We start from the raw sequence: 23486 nt of genomic DNA on the forward strand, positions 1-23486 counted from the left end.
GACTCAAATTTAACAAAAACCCACCAATTCACTATCTCAACAAATTAGAACATGGTGACATGCAAATCAGCTAATCAACTCAAAACACCCGCAAAGATTTTCTGAGCCTTCAAAATGGTCTCTCAGTTTGGTTCACTAAGCTACACAATCATGGGGAAGACTGCTGATCTGACAGTTGTCCACAAGACAATCATTGACACCCTTCACAAGGAGGGTGAGCTACAAACATTCATTGCCAAAGAAGCTGGCTGTTCACAGAGTGCTGTATCCAAGCATGTTAACAGAAAGTTGATTGGAAGGAAAAAGTGTGGAAGAAATATATGCACAACCAACTGAGAGAACTGCAGCCTTATGAGGACTTTCAAGCAAAATCAATTCAAGAATTTGAGTAAACTTCACAAGGAATGTACTGAAGCTGGGGTCAAGGCATCAAGATCCACCACACACAGAAGTGTCAAGGAGTTTGGCTACAGTTGTCGTATTTCTCTTGTAAAGCCTCTCCTGAACCACAGACAACACCAGAGGTGTCTCACCTGGGCTAAGCAGAAGAAGATCTGGACTGTTGCCCAATGGTCCAAAGTCCTCTTTTCAGATGAGAGCAAGTTTTGTATTTCATTTGGAAACCAAGACCCTAGAGTCTGGAGGAAGGCTGGAGAAGCTCATAGCCCAAGTTGATTGAAGTCCAGTGTTAAGTTTCCACAGTCTGTGATGTTTTGGTGTACAATGTCATCTACTGGTGTTGGTCCATTGTGTTTTTTGAAAACCAAAGTCACTGCACCCCTTTACCAAGAAATCTTGGAGCAATTCATGCTTCCTTCTGAGCCGCTTTTTAAGATGCTGATCATTTTCCAGCAGGATTTGGCACCTGCCCACACTGCCAAAAGCACCAAAAGTTGATTAAATGAGCATGGTGTTGGTGTGCATGACTTGCCAGCAAACTCACCAGACCTGAAACCCAGAGAGAATCTATGGGATATTGTCAAGAGGAAAATGAGAAACAAGAGACCAAAAAATGCAGTTGAACTTAGGGCCACTGTCGAAGAAACCTGGGCTTCCATAGCACCTCAGCAGTGCCACAAACTGATCACCTCCATGCCACGCCGAATTGAGGCAGTAATTAAAGCAAAAGAAGCGTCTTACAAGTATTGAGTACATGTACAGTAAATTAACATACTTTCCAGAAGGCCAACAATTCACTAAAGATGTTTTTTTATTGGTCTTATGAAGTATTCTAATTTGTTGAATTGGTGGGTTTTTGTTAAATAAGATCAAAAATCATCACAATTAAAAGAACCAAAGACTTCAGTCTGTGTTCCTTTGCATTTATTTAATACACAAGTTTCACAATTTGAGTTGAATTAATGAAATAAATGAACTTTTCCATGACATTCTAATTTACTGGGATGCACCTGTAAGCGTGATACGTTTCGGTAAGTTGTACTTTATTTTTTAATACCCTTTAAAAGTTTATTCGTGTTTTTTGTTTTTTTGCACTGTAGTAGTAGTAAAGAGGAAAAGATTATCTGTTTACTCCCGCCAAGTGCTTCAAGTTCAGCTGAGGCTGCAGCGATCTGTCATGTGCAACATAGGAGCTTCAAACGACATTTGTTAGATATTATTAATAGAATCGGAAAAAATTCAGAACATAAATACTTTTCTTATGACTGCGTTTCAAGCGGCACATTGTGACTCGTTTTTGATAAATGTTTGTGCGGTTGAAATTAAACATGATAAAAAAATATAAAAGCACAATCAAGATCAAGTTACAAATCTATTAAGAAAGAGGCAGTGGACATGTATTACTTTGTGAATGACTTGTGGGTCTAAATATGAGAAATGATGGGATATTACTCTTGCAGAGACATGGACACAATGACTTAATATAGGGGTTATTTTATTTTGTTCGTTATAAAATACAAAATTATTCACATATTACAAACATATGGACCAAAGACTCCTTCACAACCCAGAGTGTTCTTGTCCACAGTATACACCAGATATACATCACCTGCTGTTTAAATATGAAGTGTTTGCCCTTTAACTTCTTAATTCTGACTTATTAAATGAGTTGCAAAGACATCACTAGAATCAAATTTCCAAGAACTTTAAGTAAAATGTGATCCTTAAATGTCACTACTTGCCAGTTTTTACTTTGGTGTTCCATGCATTATATAATACAGTTAATTCAAGTGTTCATAAACTACACAATGTCAGCAACACAATGTCAATGCACTAATTGTCCTCTTCTGAGCTTTAAGAGGTCGTCATAAATCGCTGTGGGGTCCGAACACCAAAGTCAGCATTCAAAGGCATGACTCTGAAAACACACGACCCAGACCCGCTTGGACGTGAAATGGCAAAAGCTGCCTTGGAGACACATACAGTACAACAGTTACAAGCCTTAAAACATTCAATGATAAGGTGCTTTTCATTTCAAACTGGTGCCTACGTGTGCATGTGTGTTTTATGATCGTGTTTTCTGACACTCAAACAGCAGAGGATAAATCTGCTCCACTGCAGACGCCACACTTTGCACATTTGGTCCTAGAGAGAGGGAAAAATGGTAATTATCAATAAAATCTTACATTAGTTCAGCCTTTCTTTATACAACAAAGCAGGTTCTAAACAGTGGGTTCCATTCATCATTCATAGGTATATTTGTGTGGAAATGTTTGCATGTGGAAATCATTAAATAATAATTCTTAAATAGGTCGGCATTTAAATAAAAACAAGCAAAATATATATATATTGAAAAAAAAAAAAGTGTAAAAAAAAAAATCAGACTTTTAGAAACAAGCCAAAATGTTTTCAATAATCTATATTAAGTCAAATATGCTACAAAATACAGCTGAAAAAAAATATAAATATATACATATTTATTTCCTGCATATATAAGAACACTAGGAAAATTATCAGTATCATAAAATTAATAAAAGATTTTAAATCTTAAACAAATAAAAGGAGTCCAGAGCCTCATTGTAGCTCACTGCATTATATTTGCTCATTTCCAGACCTTCATGATCTACATAGCTTGAGTTCAGTGGGCTGCCTATAAAGTGCCCCATATTATGTCATTACGAATATATTGTCTTTCATGCAGAGTGTAATGTAGCTGTCTGTGCATGTAAATTAAAGAAAGATTCAATTCTGAACTCCCAAACAAGTCATTTATTCGAATCCCACTCCTGTGATGGCTACATTTGTATAATGCCTGTCTGACATTGGCTGGCGTCGAACAACCACCCTCAAACACAGTAGCTTGTTTGTGTGGTTAACATCATGTCACAAAGACGCTGTGTCCTACACTGTGAAAGTATATTTATTTTATTTTCACTTCCGAATGAAGAGGCTGCAAAGAATGAGTGGTTGACAATGTGGCTAAATAAGGAATACTTCTTTAACGTAAGTGACTAATGCAGTAATCTGCAAGATCTCTATGGAGGCAAGCACTGAAGTCTTGGTAATTTAAAATCACTAACTTGACACTGAAGTCTCGTCTATTGGTACTTTACATAATATTTAATTTAATACATTTTAAAAGGTTCTTCAGCGGTCCAGATGTTTGCAGTACATTGCAGCTAAACCCTTATTATGGTAGTGAAAATGATACTGAGCGTATGTGTTTGTTTTACCTGTAACAGTGATACTGCCTGTGGAAAACACCTGCACTGTACTCCTGAGGTTTTTAATCCTGTATGATGCAGCAGGATGGAGCTCGGGTTCATAGCTAAAAATACACACAAATATAGTGATGAAACCTGCAATCCAGCTGTTGGAGAGCATGTGGCATATTTTGAGATTGTCAATACACAATTTGACCAGTAGAGAGCAGTGTTCCTCTTTTATTTTTTTATTTTTTTTACACTTAAAGGGATACTCAGCTCCACTCCAAAATTTGGTCATTAATCACTTACCCCAATGTCGTTCCAAACCGTTAAAAGCTTTGTTTTTCATTAAAAACATGATTTAAGATATTTTGGATGAAAACTGGGAGGAGTTGAGACTGTCCCATAGACTGCCATGTTAATTACACTGTCAAGGTCCAGAAAGGTATGAAAGACGTCGTCAGAAAAGTCCATCTGCCATCAGTGGTTCAACCGTAACGTTATGAAGTGACGAGAATACTTTTTGTAAGATAACAAATAAGAAAACAAAAATAACGACTTTATTCAACAATTCCTTTGTCAACAATCTCCTCTGTGTCTCTCCACATGACTGTATGCTCCTCTCTGCCATGCATCCTTGTGACACAGAAAAGCTGCATACGTAGAGGAGAGGAGACTTTTGACAAAGGAATTGTTTTAATTAAGTCGTTATTTTTGTTTTCTTCACCTACAAAAAGTATTCACGTCTCTTCGTAACATTACGGTTGAACCACTGATGGCAGATGGACTATTCTAACAATGTTATTTTTATGTTCTTTCATATTTTCTGGACCTTGACAATGTAATTTACTTTGCATTCTATGGGACAGTCTCAAGCCTCCTGGTTTTCATCCAAAATATCTTAAATTGTGTTCCAAAGATTAAATGGGGGGTGAAATGCTCGTTTTCACTCAATATCCTGTTAATCTTGAGTACCTATAGAGTAGTACTGCATCCTTCATAACTCCAAAAAGTCTTTAGTTTTATTATATTCATAAGAGAAAAACACGTGTGGGCGGAGCTAAAGAATCACGAGCGCCAGTAGGCTTTTGCGTTGAGAGCGTTTGGAAGCTTTGACATTAGTGTGGACAAAACCAACCAAAACAAACCATGGCTAACAGTCAGATTCAGCCGTTTATTTATGATCCAGAATCAGATCCCGATGCTGAAACTGAACGAGAGCAGCAGCAGGAACGACTCGCTCCGAGCGGGGCTCGAACCCGGGTCTCCGGCAGGGGACTAACAAGGAGGCAGAGATATTTGAAGCAGTTTTACTCACCGCCTGCGTTTCCAACACACGATCGTGACCCTTTTTCGTTGGGATTGCATCATCCTTAAGAAATAAACGATGTGCAAATCCGTCGTCAAACTGGGCCTTGTTTGTAAAACAAGCATCTTCGAAATGCAAGGAACAAACAAAAACACTTGCACAACTCCGTTGATGCTCTGTAAAAATAAACTCCATCCACTGGTCCCTTAATGCTGTTTTTTTTTTTTTTTTGGTAATCTGTGCAGGGTTGTCTTGCCCTGGCAACCAAAAATACACTTCTTTTGTGACATTTCACGATGCTCTCGCTCTGATCAGTGAATGCCTGTTGTGCTCTGCTATACGGGAGCGTGCGCTCTTCCGGCAGACGTGCCCTCAGGACCCATATAAGGAAATTCCGCTCCATCTAACGTCACACAGAGCCATACTCGAAAAAACTTTCAGAAACTTGTGAGAAACCGGAAGGAGTATTTTTGGAACAGAAATTCTCCTTCAAACGTACAACTTAATTTTTGAAACTTTGTCAATGTTTAGCATGGGAATCCAACTCTTTAACAGTGTAAAAAACTCAGTATGCATGAAATAGCATTTCACCCCCCCCTTTAACGAAGCTTTTACAGGATTGGAATGACAAGGGGATAAATGATTAATGACAACATTTTCATTTTAGGTTTAATATCCCTTTAAGGTTCCTTTAGAGAAGGTGTCTCTGACAAATTACTGTTCACAGCTGGTGTTAACATCTCAAATTTGCCTCCTGCGACTACTTGTGACTGGATTTCATTGAAGGGAAAGTCTCCGATTTCATCACTACATCCATTTACTGTTTAAACCTGTATTTAAGACTGACCAGTTGTCAGGTTGTCCCAAAACGGATGTTAATACCAAATGTAAAAAATTGAGCACGAGCACAATTTTTACATTTACAAAGCCAGTCGGTTGTCTCTTACCTGTTTTCATTAATACTGGCAATCCACAATACTATTCAAATACATGGGCATAGTGAAATTTCTTTGTCGTTTGAGAACACCGTGAGAGGAAACAATGTCTTACCTGGCAATAGGGCGGTTATTCTTAGTGAACTCAATGAGGCGAATTTGAAAAGGCAAGGAGCACACTGCCAACACATTGACAACCTTAAAGTCCGAGAACCTCACCTGCAGATGAGACAAATTCCATTTATACATCATTCAGAAGTTCTACAAAGCTGTTTGAAGTCGCACTTAATCAATTTACACACCTTGAACCCAATCTTCTGCAGGCAGCGGGCCAACCGTCGTGCACCTAGTTTGGCTTCCTCCTCACTAAACAAAAATAAACATGCATGAAATTTACCACTTAGCCCAAAAAGATTTGAGAAGACTGACAATTTCAGCAGCAGCACAAACAACTCTTGTCTTATTTAGAATTCTGAGATTTGATGAGCAGATTTTAGTAAGACCTTGTTGCTCCGGTGCAAATAATTTTCCCTGATGACCATATAGAGGCAGTGATACGCGGTTTCCGCAGCTTCATCAGGACTTTCTGGAGAAACATCCACAAAACATAAGCAACAACAGGAATTAATGATTAGTCATATACTGATTAATAGTATTGATACTGATGATTTCAAGCAAGGGGCAAAACATGATCGCATTACAATATTTTAAAGCTTAAAAGGAACAAAATGCATGCTTGGAAGTAAAAAAATCACTAGACATGTTAAATGATTATGTAACAGAACTGAGATAGCAGAAAAACCTACTGGTCTTCAAAAAATAACATATTTTGGAATTTTTCACCAGCGAATCATCTCATTATGTTTCTCAAATTTGTCAGCCATTTTCATAAATCTTAACCATCCAACCTTTTGCATAACCATTCAGTTACCTATTGTAGTAAACGTGATCAAACAAACATGATTTAAATGTAATAACCATGCATTTTAAATTTTGGAAAAAACTGAAAATACAAAAATCACACAAATTTTGAGATGAGATGAGGTTTTGAAAACCAAAATTATTATTTCTGTTTAAATGAATAGCATGTAAACCAAGCATATAGGTGCATAAGTATAAAAATTCATCTCCAAAGTCTAGACTTACTCCCTCTTCAGGCTTGTAGATGACATTAGACCCCTCTAGTCCAATGGTACGCAGGTTTAGATGGCACCTGGTTCTGAAGACAGATACGACATTGGAAACAATGATATCAAGCGCCACATCATTACTGGGTTCCATGGAGCCGCTGTAGATGTTTTAAGCTCGACAATCCCTTTACAGATGCATGTCACGTTACAAAAGAAACCTGCAAAACACATAAACATAAGAATTCCAGGTGGTTTTACATTGCATTTTGACGTTAGCTTAAACTAAGTTTCATGTCTTAAATGACTTGCAACCAAATGTTTCTAGGTTTAATAACCACAATAGGTGGTGATTAATTAACTATGACCATTGTGCCCCAAACAAAGGCTCTTAACCCCAGCTTTTCCATGGGGAATGACCCCTGTGTGATAAATGCATCTGTTAAAATGACTACTTATATCATAAAGTGAAAAAGCTCGGAGATGCCTACTAGAAAAATATCAAAGCAGCTATTATTTTACATCTTCTCTATTTTAGCATACAAGATCAAATGACAAAACAATACGCTTGCAAAACAGTGTGCTAACTTAGTATATTTTATAACTCCTAACAAATTAATTTACATTTCAGGGTAAAACATTTTATTTTAGAACAAATTTTTCATTCAACAAACGTTTATCGAAAGCAACACAGGCAATTAATCAGCAGGAGACAACATTAAACGTGCACGCTAGCTATTTCAGCTCAAACACTAAATAACTGTTAGAAGAAACAGTTAAATGTCCATAAGCACGCAAAAGCGGCCATAAATTAGTTTAAACAACAGAGAGGTTTAGTTAATAACTAAGTGAATAAACAAACACACTGAGCTAATAAACTTTAACTTACTGATATGGTGCGTTCGAGAGAATTTTATTATAAAATGCTGTGAGACGATATTAAAACGAGTGTTTAAAGGTTTAAAAATCTTTATGAATAAAAAAAATTGACGGTCTGAAGGGCAACAAAAGCGTCAACACACAAACAACAGACAACCGGCGATTGTTGTGAAGGATGCGTCAGTTCCTGCGCGAGATGAGAAACTGCCCGTTCAAACACACTACAGCGTCTCCACACGGATAGGAGAAGAACAACCACCCAAGTTTAAGTGGAGAGTTTATATTCTATTTTAAAAACGACAGACTGCTATTGCCATCTTTTGGTACGAGAAACTTTATTATGTTCCAATAACAACAGTATAATTTGGATACTTAATCTTGAGACATGGGCCAAATATGTCGCAAAATTTACCTACCATTAGTTTTTAAAATGGCAGCATTTCCACCAGAAATTAATATTTCATGTGAATTCAAATGACTTAAATTAGAAGAGAGATTAAAATAAACAGACAACAAATATGAATCTTTAAAAACTCCATATGTCCAAAATAAAAATAATAAAACAAATAGATAATTTCTATAACACTTAAAAAAAATGTTTTATGTTTTATCAGCACATTTTGTGCAGACATACAATTTTTTTTTTTTTTTTAAATTTCCTTTTTTTTCCTCCAGGCAGTATCAATCTCACCCAAAAGGTAATTTTTCCATTTCACCTGCTATGAGTTAAAACATTAACCTTTTTTTTTTTTTTTTTTTACTCACTCATTTTAACATTTGAACGAATATATTGTCTTTCATGCAGAGTGTACTGTAGCTGTCTGTGCATGTAAATTAAAGAAAGAATCAATTCTGAACTCCTAAACAAGTCATTTATTACTTTTTTTTTTATTTACTTTTTTTTTTCTTCCAGGCAGTATCAATCAGTAATATAAGGATATGTATATTATGAAGTATGGTTTTGTTGTAAACACCGTAACATTTGCAGACTGTTGAGAGTTCATTAGATGAAGCTGACTATCAGTCTGAAATGTATTATGATTCCATGTGTCTGCTGAAGTTAATGCTACATTTGTCAATGCTTTTATTAAATGTTTGACACTTTTTTTTTGTGCCTGAAGTTGTTGAAAAATATTCAGTGTTTGACAAGGAGAAACGAATTTTGTAAGAAAATGAAAGAAGCAGGAGTTTGCCCTCCAGCAAATGTGAATACCTCTGAACATGTAGAACCAGTTAATCCAAAATAAGTACTTAATACTTATAAAATTATCTTCTTATACTTTCCACATCTTTCCATGAGTCTGATGGAATCGTCCAGCACCGAACTGTCTTGGACACCCTTTCTGAGATATTATTCACAGTTTTGTCTGTCTTTATTTTGTCCTGTCTCTGGTTTAAGGGGGTCAGCAGCTTATGTCCAAAGTGGATGCATCTGGACAGAAAGAATTGTTAGTTAGTTTTGTGGTTGCTGGAAAGGGGACAGCAGAATTGAAGTAGCCACTCTGGCATGAGTAGGAGAAAAGGATATAACTGAGGGTTTTCAGCTGTCTTAATGGACCTTAAGCATTTTTTGTGAATGAACTCATGACACCTGGATTATACACTAAACCAGCCTCAGATAAATAGTTCTAATTTATTTGATATGATACTATCAGTAATGTCCCTGGAGGACAGTCGAGTCAAGTCACCTTATTTTTTGGAATTTAGCATATTGCATCACTTCCTCATCAATGGATCCTCTGCAGTGAATGGGTGCCGTCAGAATGAGAGTCCAAATATTGCTATCCATAAAATATAGCTATCCATAATATTGTTTTTCCCCTGAAACAGTTGTCTCATCTGAATCAGGAGGGAAATATGCAGAGATCAAGCATGGTTTACAATTGAAAAGAGCTCTAAACAAATGTGTTCATGGATTTTGATGTGAGAGGACAACAGGGGATGGACTTTTTTACATTGGAGAACGCATTATGATGTATTATAGGCTCAAATTTTGTCTAGAAGCAACAGTTTGAAGTTAAAAACATCTTGATGAGGGATTTGTTTCTCACAAACATGCAGGTTTGTGCTTCACAACATGACACACACTGGAGTCGTGTGGATTACTTGTGGATAATAGTGATTTTTTTATCAGCCCTTTGCAATCTCATTCTGACGGCACCCATTCACTGCATTGCTGAGCAAGTGATGAAGTGCTTAATTCTCCGAATCTGTTTTTATTTTGGGGTGAACTATTCCTTATCAGTGCAATTTTACTTTCATCCATCTCTAATTTTTCATTCCGAAGTATTTACCAAGCAATTCTGATTCTACTAATTTGGGCTCGCCTGAACTCTGTTGCACTCTAAGACCCTTGACTCTCTGTCCAAACTGGACGTTTCCCAAGCAAAACTGCACAATAGCTTCAAGAGTGATTCAGTGCTGTTGTTTAGATCCTCCTTGGTTACCAGATAGGCTTTGTGAAATCTCAAGGGCCTCTCTGGCAGTAATATACTGAAGTAAATAAAATAAATTGTGTGTGGAAAGCCCTGTAGAGATGTCCAGAGCTGTTTACTATAAAGCTTGAGATTTAAAGCAGGTTAGAGCAGTGTCAGACCACAAGCGACGTCTGCCGTGCCCCCTGCCGCACTGCAACTTCAGAGACTTAAGTGTGTTTATAGACTGTAAAATAGACCTTAGCATCATTGAAATTCTCTTCCTGAGAGAAATAATACATTGTTCATTAAGATAGAAGATACATAAACAGACAGATCAGGCAGAGTAAACACATTCTCCATCACTCCCTCCCGCTCCTCATGAGCCCTGCCCCGGCCCCGACCACTAAGATCCTCTCGGATCTTCTGTTCTTCTATCTGCTCATCTTTTGGATGGGGAAAAAACAACCAATTGCTTTTACTCCAGTCAATTCCAGAGCCATCATTCTTGTTTACCATTTTGGAGATCAGAAAAAGGAAGTGCTATCACTGTTATCTACTCTGCCAAACAGCAGAAACATGGCCTGATGGCTTAATACCAGCAAAACCATTTGCATATTGTACTAGTACAGAGATGCTCAAGGCCGTGCAGAACTCGGGTCGTAGGTTAAGAAAGGGTTGGTTTCATTGAAGAGTGTTTGGAGTTACATGAGGGGCATTGGACGGCCTAAGCTTGCAGGAGGATGTGAGTTCTGAAACCCTTTAGAACCCTTGTAAAAAATAAAATCAAATGCATCTGGACGCCTCTTTATCTAGTTTGAAGACAGAGATGCTGAAGCATCGTATCATATCAAACATTGTTTGTGCTGCTGGATGTGTTGCTGAGGTAATGAGGGTGATTTGTAAACAAGGAGGGGTGGAGCATGACCTTTCCTCCATGTTTACATTGGGCAGAAATCACAGGAACCAAACACTGAGATTGCTGCACTACAGCTATGCATTCTGGGTAATGATACGCATTGGCGAGCAGCCAGCTAAGATATTCCCTTTTTTACGAAAATGCTTTTGGCCTTGTTTTTACATCTTTGTCTGGGGCTTTCAGGTAAATAAATGAGGTAATGTGCATGAAACCATTTCCAGTAATGAGGTCTTACTCAGGCCATCAGAACAGGAATGAACGTAGTGCAGTTTCACTATTTAGATCAAGGTAGCGTGAAGATAATGTGATACTAATCAGGTACTTAATGTGCAGTGACTGTGCTTTCATTTTATTTTTATTGTTTTCTAGGCCATGTTTTTCCCAAATTAAATTAGAAATTCTACTTTGAAATTTTAGTAATTACATATTTTATTATGCATATTTTATATATAATTATATATAATATTCCTATATCATTGTGAGAAAAGTGCTGTTAACCTGAATGTCACATAATTTGTTTTTCAGTTTGATAATTTCCTACTACATTTTCCCTTTTTCTTGATTTTGTGCAAATACATACACTATAAATCAGCCAAAATGTAATTTTTCCTGATAGCTTGTAAACAGAAAAGCAATTTATGGCAAAACTTCCCAGCTTTGTAAACTCATAGAGAGTGAGACTTCTCAGATCTCTGCATCTTTATCACATCTGGCAATGCAGAAAGGAAGAGATTGCAGGACAGAGAAAGATAAAGCAATATATTTTTCAAATAAAAAAACAGACACTACCACAGTCACAGAAAGACACACACACATGCTCTGTCCACTGGTTTATTTTCTACAAATGATCTGAAGGCAGTAGATTTATGCACACTAGAGTGTCTGGTGTTTCAGCACTAAGCTGTAAAAAAAAAAGAACAGACGTAGGATCTAAGTGTGAGAAAACAGACTCTGTCTCAGCTGTAAACATAGTTCTGGGAACTTCCATGTGTTTACATCATCCATTCTTACCAGCTAAATCACATACCGCTAACTTCTACCACAAGTCTGACGATCAATGCTAAAACTGTACTGAATATAGTTCAATCATTTACATAGAAATCAGCTTCCTACTCCATTAAATCCCAAAATGTGTAAAATAATTCAAATTAATAAATACATTCAGATGGTACCGCCCCAAACTCACACCAAAGGTTAAACCAGTGTTGTTGTTGGTCTGTTTGGGATGTTCAAACAAACAGTGAAATGTTTTTATAGTGCCAAAGTTTACACTTTTCAAGTTATAACCCTGTAGATTGCTTACTTGTATTTGTCGTGCCATATTAAGATAGAATAGATGAAAGTATTTCAAAATTGAATGACTACTGAATATTTTTGTTAAACTATTTTGTAGGACAGTTCCATTGAATGTGCATGTTTTAACAGCTTTCTCACCTACGTGCCACTACGAATGTTTGTCTTGCTTCTCTCTCTTCCATTTCTGTTAAATGCACAAAAACAGGAAGTTCAGGCTTGGTAGAGGGGCTGGCACAGGTGAGGGTGGAGGTCAGAGGTCAGCTGGTTTCTGTGGCGATGGAGTGCTTGGGTGCGGTGCTCTGGCTGTGTTTGGACTGAGCAAGAAAGGCAATGAGAATGTGTTTATAAAGACAAGCCTCTCTCATCACAAACACCTCTCTTCTCTTCTATCTGGCTCTCTATCTTTCTCTCATCTTCTCCTTGAGATAAATAAACTGATAAAAAGCTGGAGGGAAAGACCATGACGTCAGTCGGGCCCCTAAAACTGTGAGTGATGTCACAGCTCTCCCTGACCTCTGCTGTCACTCGGGCTTGAGTGTTTTTAATGTGAGGGCTTCTCAAGGAGAACAGAAGTTCAACTGCTCAAATAACAAAGCTGGACACTTTTAGTAAATCTGCTTGCACAGTGGAACTAAACATGATTTTGTGCCACGTATGCACTGCAAAGTTTTGCGAGTGTCAACTGCATTAATGTTGCATGAGTGTGGATGGACTGCAGCAGTCACTCCTACTTTCCCAAACTCCCAAAGTTTTGGCTGTTTCTGGAATATTTTATAGCAGCGCACCTCAAGCCCAGAAGAGAATGACCTCACTGTTTTTATGAGCTAGTTATTCAGTCTTGTTCTGTAGACATTTAACACATTTTGTGTAGAATTGTTTGTCAATATCTAGATTTTTCAGGAGTAAATTCAGCTGCACAGTGTTGTTGTCAGTTTACTGGGCTTTTCACATCTAAAATGGTTAACCCAGGGTAATTATTAACCCTGGGTAAATGTTTTATTACCCAGGATGCCTTGTTCCATGTTAGTCAGTGAGTTATCAGAGATAAACCCGTAATCGATTTGGGCATTTTTTTTTCCTATGGTACTTTAAATATAGCTTAACAATTAGTTTGTAACTACTTAAATCATGAAAAACTTTCCATAAATAACAGTAACAACTGTTATTAGTAGTAAAATATTCATAATCATGTTTTTATTGTTAAAAAAAATATTTTGTAGTACTATATTACTGCAATTAATTATAAAATCAATTAAACATATTGGTTATCAAAAACTTAAAATTAATTTGTATTGATCATTAAGGGGGTGATATCAGTCAAGCTCTACTTAGTTAGTCCTCGGGTTTTGATATGTCAAAGTGTAAACAATGATTATTATTCTTACTTGTCAATTCGTTTTTTATTAAAAAAAAACAACAACTTTTATTCATGGACACAAACTGATCAAAGGTGACAGTAAAGATATTTACTCTGTTACAAAAGATTCTTTTGAACTTTCTGTTGATCTAAAAATGTATAATCTTTTCCATAAAAATATTAAGCGTTGTCATCACAGGAATTAATTACATTTTGAAATATATTCTAAAATGTGTTTATAAATAATAGCTACTTTAATGAAATAATAATATTTTATAGTATTACTGTTTAACTGAATTTTTGGTCAGATAAATGCAGCCAGGTAGGTTCTTTCAAAAATAATAAAAAAGGAGTGGTAGTGAAAATGTGAAAGTGTCTGTGACTGTAAAAAAGCAGTTTTGGTTTAGTTGTCGTTTGCTAAGTAACTTGCTTTTATTGTCGAGGACCTCATTGTTTCACCCTGTTAAGCTTTGGAGCCCAAGCTAACCCTGGTCTCTGTTAGGTTAAATGTACTGAGAAACATGTTTGTGTGTACAGACTGGGATAAAGTGGTCAGAAGAAGAGTAATGGCTGTATTTAGCAGTAGTGTGTATGTGCACAGTATACAGCCTCTGTTTTAGTCACTATTAAAGATAAGGTGGTTTGTATGGCATGACATAATACGAGTTGCCAGTCAGTAACCATCATCTCGCATATGAAATATAAGCGTTCACTAGCTTGGATTATACAGGATGTAGTTTTCTTTGTACTGGAAGCACCAAAATATCTGTGGTCTGGTGAACCCAGTGAGTGACCCAGGTAGTACAGATAAGATGGTGAATGACTGTTTGACCTCGGACACATACGTCACTGTCTGCTTTGGTAAAGTGCACATGTAACAAGAGGGTGTTGTGCTTTCAGGGAGTAGTGCGTGGCGTTTTATCCATCAGCACAAATTATTATTCATTTATAATGAATGCTGGTGATACTTGGTTAATTTCTGAAAGATTATTTTTTAGCTTTTGTTCCAGTTTCGTTTGTATTATCTTTGTGTGATTGTTTATGTGTTTTGTGTGTGTTTGTGTGTGTGTTTGTGTGTGTACCAGCTATCTTTGTGAGGGGAGGTTTGAGTTTTAGACCATTGGAGCAAGGACAATCTTGACATTATGGTCAGTCCTCACTTTCTGAGACCCCTGTAAAGGCCTATTTGAGAGTCAAGATGTGGTTTTAGGGGTCAGATCATAACTATGTAAAGGGTAGGTTTAGGGTAAGGGTTTGGGCGAGGCACTTAGTTCTGATCGGTAGGTTTAATGTGTGTGTGTGTGTTTTTTTATGGTAGTTTCTGAAAATCAGCCAAGGCTGAACCCTTTTAAAAAAAGAATTCCTAGAAAAGAATCCTTCATCATTGTCATGGCAGCCCTCATTTAAAATCATAACGATCATGAGCTAAATGAACGTAATGGTCAAGATGACACAACAGTTCACCTCTTAGATCTGAGGATGTTATTAAAACTCAAAACCATAAGCAATAAAAAACTGTCAGACATGTGAGTGAGCCCAGCAGAGAGAGATTAATCATCAGACTTATTCACATGAGATTTGAATTTCTCCTCTTGAATTTCATATCCTGTTAGAATGTGTGGGTGACTGGATGAGTTCAGCAGCCCTCACTCCGCTCTTCCATTCTCTCTCTCACTGTATTTGCATCAATTTGCTATAAGGTATCACAAATATTTGAATCCATTATAAATTATTTAATTATAAACCATATCTTCATATATATATTTAAAAAAATAATTTTATTAAACAAATGTATATTATATATAATTATATACATATTTTAAACAGCTACTTCTTTAAAATGATCAAATTTTAATTGATATATAATGTATATTAATTATATATTAATTAAATAATTTAAAATTATAAAAAAGTTAACTACACACATATCCATTTAAAATAATTACAATTGTATTAAAATACATATTTATATTATATTTAACAATATACATATTTTATACTGTTATTTCTTACAGTTAAAATGTATATATAAGTATATATAATGTAAATTATATACATGAACTAAATTAAAAATTATGAAATATAATTATTAAATAATATGTTATATTAGTATATTTAATAAATATATTTTTAAATGTCAAAAATATAGTTGTGTTTGTGTATGTATGCGTGTGTGTGTGTTTGTGTGTGTATGCAGATAATTCCATGTAGTTATGCTATAATACAAATGTTTGCTCTTGTTTTTTTTTTTTTCTAACTGTATTAGAAATGGTTTCTTTCACTACATCAATATTTGTATGTACATTATTTGAACATAACTGCACAGGCTTTGAATGTTATCCCAATGATCCTTCTTGGTTCTATATTTTTTTTCTTGAATAGCATATTAATATTGAACAAAGTGCAGACGTTTCCATTACAGCAAGTATATGGGCTGTTATAATGACTTTAATTTTTGAACTGTTGTGTTTTATCTTTGTGCTTGATTACTGCACCTGTGTAAATGTCATTAAAGGTTTAGCTCACGTCCAGAATTATAATTTATCTTGATAATTTACTCACCCCCATGTCATTCGAGATGTTCATGTCTTTCTTTCTTCAGTTGCAGGTCTGAAGCCTAATGGATACCATTTAAGTCCATTATATGGAGAAAAATCCTGGAATGTTTTCCTCAAAAACCTTAATTTCTTTGCGACTGAAGACAGTAAGTCATGATGATGATACATCTTGGATGAAATGGGGGTGATTAAATTATCAGGAAATTCGTATTCTGGAAATGAACTAATCCTTTAAGAGCGGGGAAGCAGTACTCTCTTTTTACAGGAATCAAGACAATACGGTTTTGTTTAAGGTGACTAAAGCAGGCTAAATAAATGATTCATGTTCTCATGTTTGCCTTAGAAACTCTTTCTCAATAAGAGCAAGATGCTTAAAAAACAATGAATGGGAAAAGATGATTATAAAAGTTGGATTTTCCTTTTTGGCCTCAATCAAAGCCAGATTTGTGCTTGCCTAAGCAGCCATCCTATCCACCATCTCTTTGTTTTTACCTTTTCTCTAATATTTAAGTTGCTATTTGTCGTCTTTAAAATGAAAAGAACTGCACTTTCGTCCACCAACTGCCTTTGATAACTGATCCATCATGCTGAATGTATGTGTGTGTGTGTAGCATGTGGGTTAAAAGTTATCTGCACAGCTGTGTATGGATGAGAGACCGCACGTATGCATTAACCCCTCTCAGACACCTGTGTATAGGCCAGATAGATGAATGAGAGACTGTAAGGAAAAAGTCACAAGGGAAGCACATATGCGTTTATTATCTTTAATCACGAGGAAAAGCAATAAGAACTATCATACTGTCACTAAAATGATAGATTGAAAGCTTTACACAAATACACGTGCATGCAGACACACACCACATCCACTACAACTGTATAAAACTCCTTATTTCCTTTCAAACACTTCTCTTCTGTGTCGAACAGGTCTTGTCTGCCAAATCTATCTATACAAATCTTTGAGGCATTCAATGAGATTAAAATTGCTAATATTTCACTATTTCAAGACAAACATAAGCAACTAAAGGGGACAAGACAGAGAACTTGTAAAGAGGGACTGAAATAGACACATGCTCTGAGAGATCGTTTGACCTTTGACCCGAAGAGGTTCACAAAGATGTGTAGCTCAAACACTCAACTTGTTTTCTTTCCACCACAGACACTCGGACTGAACTCTGTCCACCATCTTGACGGGAAGACTTGATGCGTTTTGGAAAAATTAAGCATTTTTGTACTTGTTTGGGAAAACTCTGACCGGCTGCACTGTGAGCGAATATGTGGAAGAATCAGATAAATTAAGTCTGAAATCTGGCCATGATGCAGATTTACTGCGCAAGTTATTTGCTGACAGTTATCAAAATATTTGGCGGGAGTGTCTAGTGGATCCTGAGGTTACACTGAAGAGAAGCTAGAGTAATTTTTAAGGGGGAAAATTCACGTGTTGACAAGTTATTTGGTGGATTCATTTCAAGATTATGTTTGGTATGTAGCAGGTTGTCACTTTTGAATCTCCAATGAGTTTGAGTTTAATGCAAACAAGTTTAACATCAATGCCGATTGGTTAAAAGGTTTGAGAACTGATGATGTTAAGTCATGAACCTCAACCAGGTGCAATAGCCGTGTTGAGATTGTTTATGCTAGTTCACTTTTCATTTTTCATTCAGAGAAATTTACAACTTCACATTTGTCATTTAAATGTAATATAATTAAAAGAGTGTTATGCATTTGTCTGCTGGTTGTTGTGCAGTAGTGTAATTTATTTCTGATTGATGGATTGTTGTTTCCTCTTCATATGATATGAATTATGAATCTGCTTTGTCCTGGGCTGAAACTAACACGTGTATTTCAGTTTCGCTGCAGTCTCTCAGCTCTGTTTCTTCAGGGTTTCCTCAGTCCAACCCTCAATATTCATCAAATAACACACAGTGTTTATTTACATTCATTAGTGGTTTGTGTTTCTGTAATGTGTGTGTATGGAGACGTGAGCAGCTCTGAGTGGGTCATGTGACCCGAGTCTGAGGTCATGTGATCATGACCCCCCCCCCCTCCACAGTGTGCAGGGGTCTGTCAGTAACAGCCTGATGAATCTTCATCTGTCCTTCATTTAGCTGAATCAGGCCTTTTCTGTCGACAAACATCTGAAATCTGCTGTTATTTATACAAACAGAGTTATTTAATGAGCCTTTCTGTGTGTGTGTGTGTGTGTGTGTGTGTGTTTTTTCAGAGCATTCAGACAGAAACAAACCTGAACAGCGCCACTCCAGGTAAAAGCTAAATATTTGTTTTGATCAGTATCAGGAAATTATATATATATACAATTTTAAGATTAAAAAAAAATATAATTTATCACATTTCTACACATTTAACTCCTTATTACAGCACTGAAAAATAAACAGAAATTGATAAAATTTTGTTTTAAAGCATTCATGCCTATTTTTTTAAGTTTATTATTTTTTATTATTATTTAACACATTTCCACCCACTTAATTTCTCATCAAAGCACAAAAAAATAAACAAATTCATCATAAAAATTATAAATCATTTTTGCATATTTTAAAACGTTTTAATTTAATTAATTTTTTTTAGGTTTATTTTAAAAAATTTTGCCAATTTTGCACATTTCCATTCATGTAACTGCAGCACCAGACAATGAACAGAAATAGATCATAAAATTATAAAGTATTTATCAACTTGCGCATTACAGCACTGAAAAATAAAGATAAATGTTTATGCGTAGTTTAGAACTTTTTTGATTACTTATTTTTAAAATGTATGTATTTATTTTTTTTATTTTTTATTTTTTTACAATTTTACACATTTCTTAACATATTTAACTCAAAATGACAGCACTGAAAAATAAACCAAAATAGATCATAAAATTATAAAGTATTTAAACTTCATAAAAATATGTTGTACTGCCTGTAATTTAAGTCACTGAGTTACATTATTTATTTATTTATTTTTAAATGACTGCATAGCAGTACAAAGCATTGTGAATAACATAAAACTAAAAACTAAAAACTATTTGGATGAAAAATATTAAATTTTAAATGCAAACCTTAATTTTTGAATGCAAACATTAATAATGATCTGGATTGGCTTTATTTTCTTTATGCAAGAATCTTTCTTCCTCTTGCTTAGGGGTGAAATGTGATTTGAACTGTGTTATAATTAGCTTTTCCTGATTGTAAGAACAAGTCAAAGAGCTGTGTTTGTGTTCAGAGCTTCATCTGCTGGTGGTGAAGCTCTCGATTCGTGTCTGAACATTTGCCAGCATTCCTCCCATCAGAACCTGTGATAAGAAGAGCACTCCCTCCAGCTCAGTTCTGGAAATACCTGTTACACCACAGAAGGAAAAACCATTAACATCAAACCGTCGAACTGAACTCGACGCATGTTGACAGGAATAACAAGACAGGCTCTGTTTTGTAACAGTAAAATAGTGGCATATATCTTGTTCATTGTGTGTGTTTAAGGAAAGCCTGTGTCTGGGGGGTTTGGGTGTGGTGTGTGTGTGTGTGTGTGTGTGTTATGTAACTGTAAAATGTGTTTCCAGTCATGTCACTGGAAAACAACAGGGAAAACTGGCCTTGAGTCATTAAATCAGTGGAAAAAATCTCTGTTTCTCTCGCTTTTCCAGCCAAGGGCCGCTCTCCTCCATCAGAGCCGTCATCAAACGCAGTGAGTGCGCCTGTCGTAGCATGTTTTTGGCGATTCGGTGTGTCTTGTACGTGCTGTCAGATGTGTGCATGTCAGTTTGGTTTCTGTGTTTGTGTTTTGTGTTGTAAACTACACAGCGTCAGCGAGGACGAGCTCTCAGACTGACCCTCAGAGAGAGCGCAGGTCAGTGCACGCCTCTCTCTCTCTCTCTCTCTCTCTCTCTCTCTCTCTCTCTCTCTCTCTCTCTCTCTCTCTCTGTTCAGTTTGGTGATTTTTACTTTCGGTTTCATTATTACATCTTCAATCTGATCTCAAGCTCTTTGCTGACACTGTCCTTTCCCTTGTAAACAAACCCATGTGATTTATTAGGGACAAAAATACTTGTATTGTTGTGCTTGAATTCGAGCCACAGTTTATAGTTTTAATTTGTGTGTGTGTGTGTATACATATATATATATATATATATATATATATATATATATATATATATATATATATATATATATATATATATATATAAATATACTTTTTTTTTTTTTCAGTGTTTTTTTCAGGAATGTATGCAATCTTTAAAATATATTTAGATAACCTCTGATTGTCACATTAATACCAATTTTAAATATTTTCTATTTACCAGGGATTTTATAGTTAATAAAAACAAAACAAAAAGGAATAAAAAAATGTTTAGTTGGTGAAGTAAAATAACTAAAACTGAAATAAAAATGTGACTAAACATATAAAAATACTATACTGATTAGTAAAAATACTAAAAAACCTAGTATAAGTAAATGCATATTATTATAAACTGTAATAGTATCTCAATGGTACTAAAATATAAATTCTCAAAACTAGGAGTGAGACTCTCATAAATCTTGTTTCATGCTCTCATTCTAGTTCTGAGAGGGTTATTAACTAGTTGTTTTAAACGGGGATCAGACTGAGGAAGGTGATGTTATTAACATGTCACGTCATGCAGCAGGCGTCCACAAATCACCATCCTCTCTGCTGAACCGCTGCTGTCCAATACATGGTTCCCAGGGGATTCTGGGGCCTTTCCTCCAGCCCCGCCCCCGGCTCCGCCCACTTGGGCTGCAGGCTCGGCGACAGTGCAGGTGGGTGGAGCTTCAGATACATGTGTGGAACCTTCCATGTGTCTGATTGGTTGATTGATCGTGCTCCTCCTCCCCAGCTCCCGCCTCCTTCCTACGAGCAGGTGATCCGAGAAAAGAGCCGTGAGCAGAGTCTTCCCCCCTCCGCCTCGTTATCTTCATCTCCATCACCTGGTCACTCCACCAGCACCATCGCCACGCAGACACACAGAGACTCCCCCGGCCCACAATCCTCTGCTGCTCGTCCAGGTATGAAGACGTGAGATCAGGCTGCATTTAAGGCCAATATTTTACTGATTAGACATTTCATCAAAAGATGAAGCACATTTTACATATTAAAACTAACAGAAATGTACTATTAAATTAATTATTTCAGGGAAATCACTACAGGCTTTCCATGCAATGGTCAATTTTAAGATTTTGTTTCCATAACTTGTCTTTTCTTCAGACTAGATGAAAGAAAATAACCATAATATGCATTTTTAAGTGTTTTTTTATTGCACTTTTTCGGTTGCCATCTTCAAAAGTTGTTCCTCTTGTCTTGTGAATGTTTTCCTGTAGTTCGCAGACCCCCCAAACCACCGCGCCCCTTACTGCCCCTCGACCACACGCCTGAAGTGGACCAATCTCGAGACGCTCTGCACAAGCAGACGGACTCCGATGACATCATCGATGACATCACTCCCATAGACCCCGCCCCCATCACCACCACTTCCGCTCAGATCAACCTCGATTCCCCAGCTGAGCCGATAAAAGAGGAGCCGAGCGTACGTCCCAGACCTCGGCCGCGCTCCAGAGTCGCCCTACGACCCAACGACGACGTCCTGGACCAGACGATGACGAGAGAGGTCAAAGTTCAGACTCTAGTGCGACTGAAGGATGACGGCACCGAAAACATCTTCGCCGGGTTCGATGATGCTCCGTCGGACATCTCCAGCAAATACCTGCAAGACCTGCTGGAAGTGTTTGGTTCAGACGCAACACCTGTCCAACATGAAGACAGTCAACAAAGTGATGCAAGCAATATAGAAAATGATGCACCATGCACCTCTATAACACCTGAACCTGTAGAACCATTAAATAGACCAAAACCACGACCTAGAACTCAGAAATCGAAATCCCAGCTCGCCCTAAAACCGTCTGTCTTTGAGGTTTTTGATACCAGTGAAACTACTGTTGAGCAAAACCCCTCCAAACCCCTGAGTCCACCAGTTCCAGCACCCAGACCCCTTCTGAAGAAACTCCAGAGTCCACCAGAGTCCAGACCTTCTCCAGCCACCCGTCCTGACAGCACTCCTCCCGGCCAGCAGATGGCAGTGGAGGTCTCCAGCTCGTCCGAGAGAAGAAGTTCGGATGATCGAGCTATAAACCCTCCAGTGAAAACACCACCAGTGACTGTAACGGACAAGAGCGCTGGAAAACGTGAGTGTTGTCTGGTGTATTGTTGGATTTCTAGTTTACTTACTAGTAGGGATGCACGGTTTCAGGAAAAAAATTCATTGCATTTCTTCTGAAAAAACTGTGATTTAAATTTGTTTGCTTGTGTGTAAATGGACACAAAGTCATGCTTCGCTGATACATGTAGTGCATTTATTTAATTAATTAAATCACAGCACATTGACATTATTTAGATTTATCTTGCAGCCCTAATGTCTGCTTATCGTCTCAATCAAAACGTTTTAAACATCTGTGATTATATCCAGGTCCGTCAGTCCCCAAACACTCCCGACCTCCTCCACCTCTGCTGAGGAAGACACGCTCCGCCTCACAGGTCAGTTATAGCTGCTTATTACACCTTTATGAGGAAGTTCTCATGTTGGCGTGAGTATTTTACGTTGATGATGATTGTCTGTGTGTTCAGGTGGATGTTTCCAGAGCTTCTGACACCTCCACTCCTCCTCTCTCTTCAGGGTACTGCAGCGTTTTTACTCCAAAATCAGGTGTCTGTTTAGTTTTTTTCCCAACCATCATTCTCTGTTTTTATCTCAGCAGCGGAAGACTCCTCCCACTCCGGCCTCCTCCAATCAAAGTGACCAAACCTCCAGGCTCCTCCTCCTCCCCTGCTGCGACCAATCAGCTGCCAGGCAGCAGGGTGCCAAAGCGATGCCCGCCCCTCCCACCCCGACCCAAACCAGGACATCCACTTTACAAGCGCTATTCTGTGAGTACTTGAGAAGAACTCTAGGAAAACTTCCTGGGTTTATTTAAGGGTTAAGTGTTTGTCATCATTTACTGACCAGGATGTCGTAATAAACCTGTGCGACTTACTACTGTTTACCTTACAGTGAAGGTGGATTGTGATCATGCATTTTATTCCAAGC

At 37.1% G+C, this 23486-nt stretch overlaps 2 protein-coding genes across 4 annotated transcripts; one reads left to right on the forward strand and one right to left on the reverse strand.

Moving 5' to 3' along the window:
* Positions 1 to 1877: 1877 nt before the first annotated feature.
* On the reverse strand, positions 1878 to 8102 carry LOC127944968 (TATA box-binding protein-like 1). 3 transcript variants are annotated; one of them, XM_052541415.1, is made up of 8 exons: positions 7866 to 8102; positions 6996 to 7197; positions 6353 to 6435; positions 6152 to 6215; positions 5965 to 6068; positions 3633 to 3727; positions 2450 to 2544; positions 1878 to 2363 (listed from the first exon to the last, which is right to left on the reverse strand). In XM_052541415.1, exons 2-7 carry the CDS (start codon positions 7128 to 7130, stop codon positions 2465 to 2467), a joined length of 561 nt encoding a protein of 186 aa, XP_052397375.1. In that variant the 5' UTR covers positions 7131 to 7197; positions 7866 to 8102; the 3' UTR covers positions 1878 to 2363; positions 2450 to 2464. The 3 variants fall into 3 exon arrangements, with proteins under 3 accessions (XP_052397375.1, XP_052397376.1, XP_052397374.1); XM_052541416.1 differs by having other exon boundaries at positions 1878 to 2367; XM_052541414.1 differs by having other exon boundaries at positions 1878 to 2544; positions 7866 to 8101.
* A 10325-nt stretch (positions 8103 to 18427) lies between these two features.
* On the forward strand, positions 18428 to 23326 carry LOC127944349 (SH3 domain-containing protein 19; the record flags this gene model as incomplete). The annotated part of the gene is given in 10 exon segments (XM_052540225.1): positions 18428 to 18458; positions 18564 to 18660; positions 20037 to 20077; positions 20194 to 20239; positions 21036 to 21168; positions 21246 to 21414; positions 21727 to 22587; positions 22869 to 22936; positions 23027 to 23076; positions 23155 to 23326. Coding segments are annotated over 10 exon segments (1668 nt in total), but the record flags the coding sequence as incomplete, so codon positions are not given.
* Between the last annotated feature and the right edge of the window lie 160 nt (positions 23327 to 23486).

Source organism: Carassius gibelio, chromosome A23, assembly GCF_023724105.1.
Source record: "Carassius gibelio isolate Cgi1373 ecotype wild population from Czech Republic chromosome A23, carGib1.2-hapl.c, whole genome shotgun sequence".
Classification (NCBI taxonomy): domain Eukaryota; kingdom Metazoa; phylum Chordata; class Actinopteri; order Cypriniformes; family Cyprinidae; genus Carassius; species Carassius gibelio.

What these genes read in the sequence shown, in the direction of transcription:
- LOC127944968 (XM_052541415.1), bottom strand. Translation starts at nt 7,130, where the DNA reads ATGGAACCCAGTAATGATGTGGCGCTTGATATCATTGTTTCCAATGTC. An exon ending in TGCAGAAGATTGGGTTCAAG is followed by an intron (nt 6,069 to 6,151) that starts GTGTGTAAATTG and finishes TCTCATCTGCAG; the next exon opens with GTGAGGTTCTCGGACTTTAA. An exon ending in AGGCAGTATCACTGTTACAG is followed by an intron (nt 2,545 to 3,632) that starts GTAAAACAAACA and finishes CCCTCTCTCTAG; the next exon opens with GACCAAATGTGCAAAGTGTG.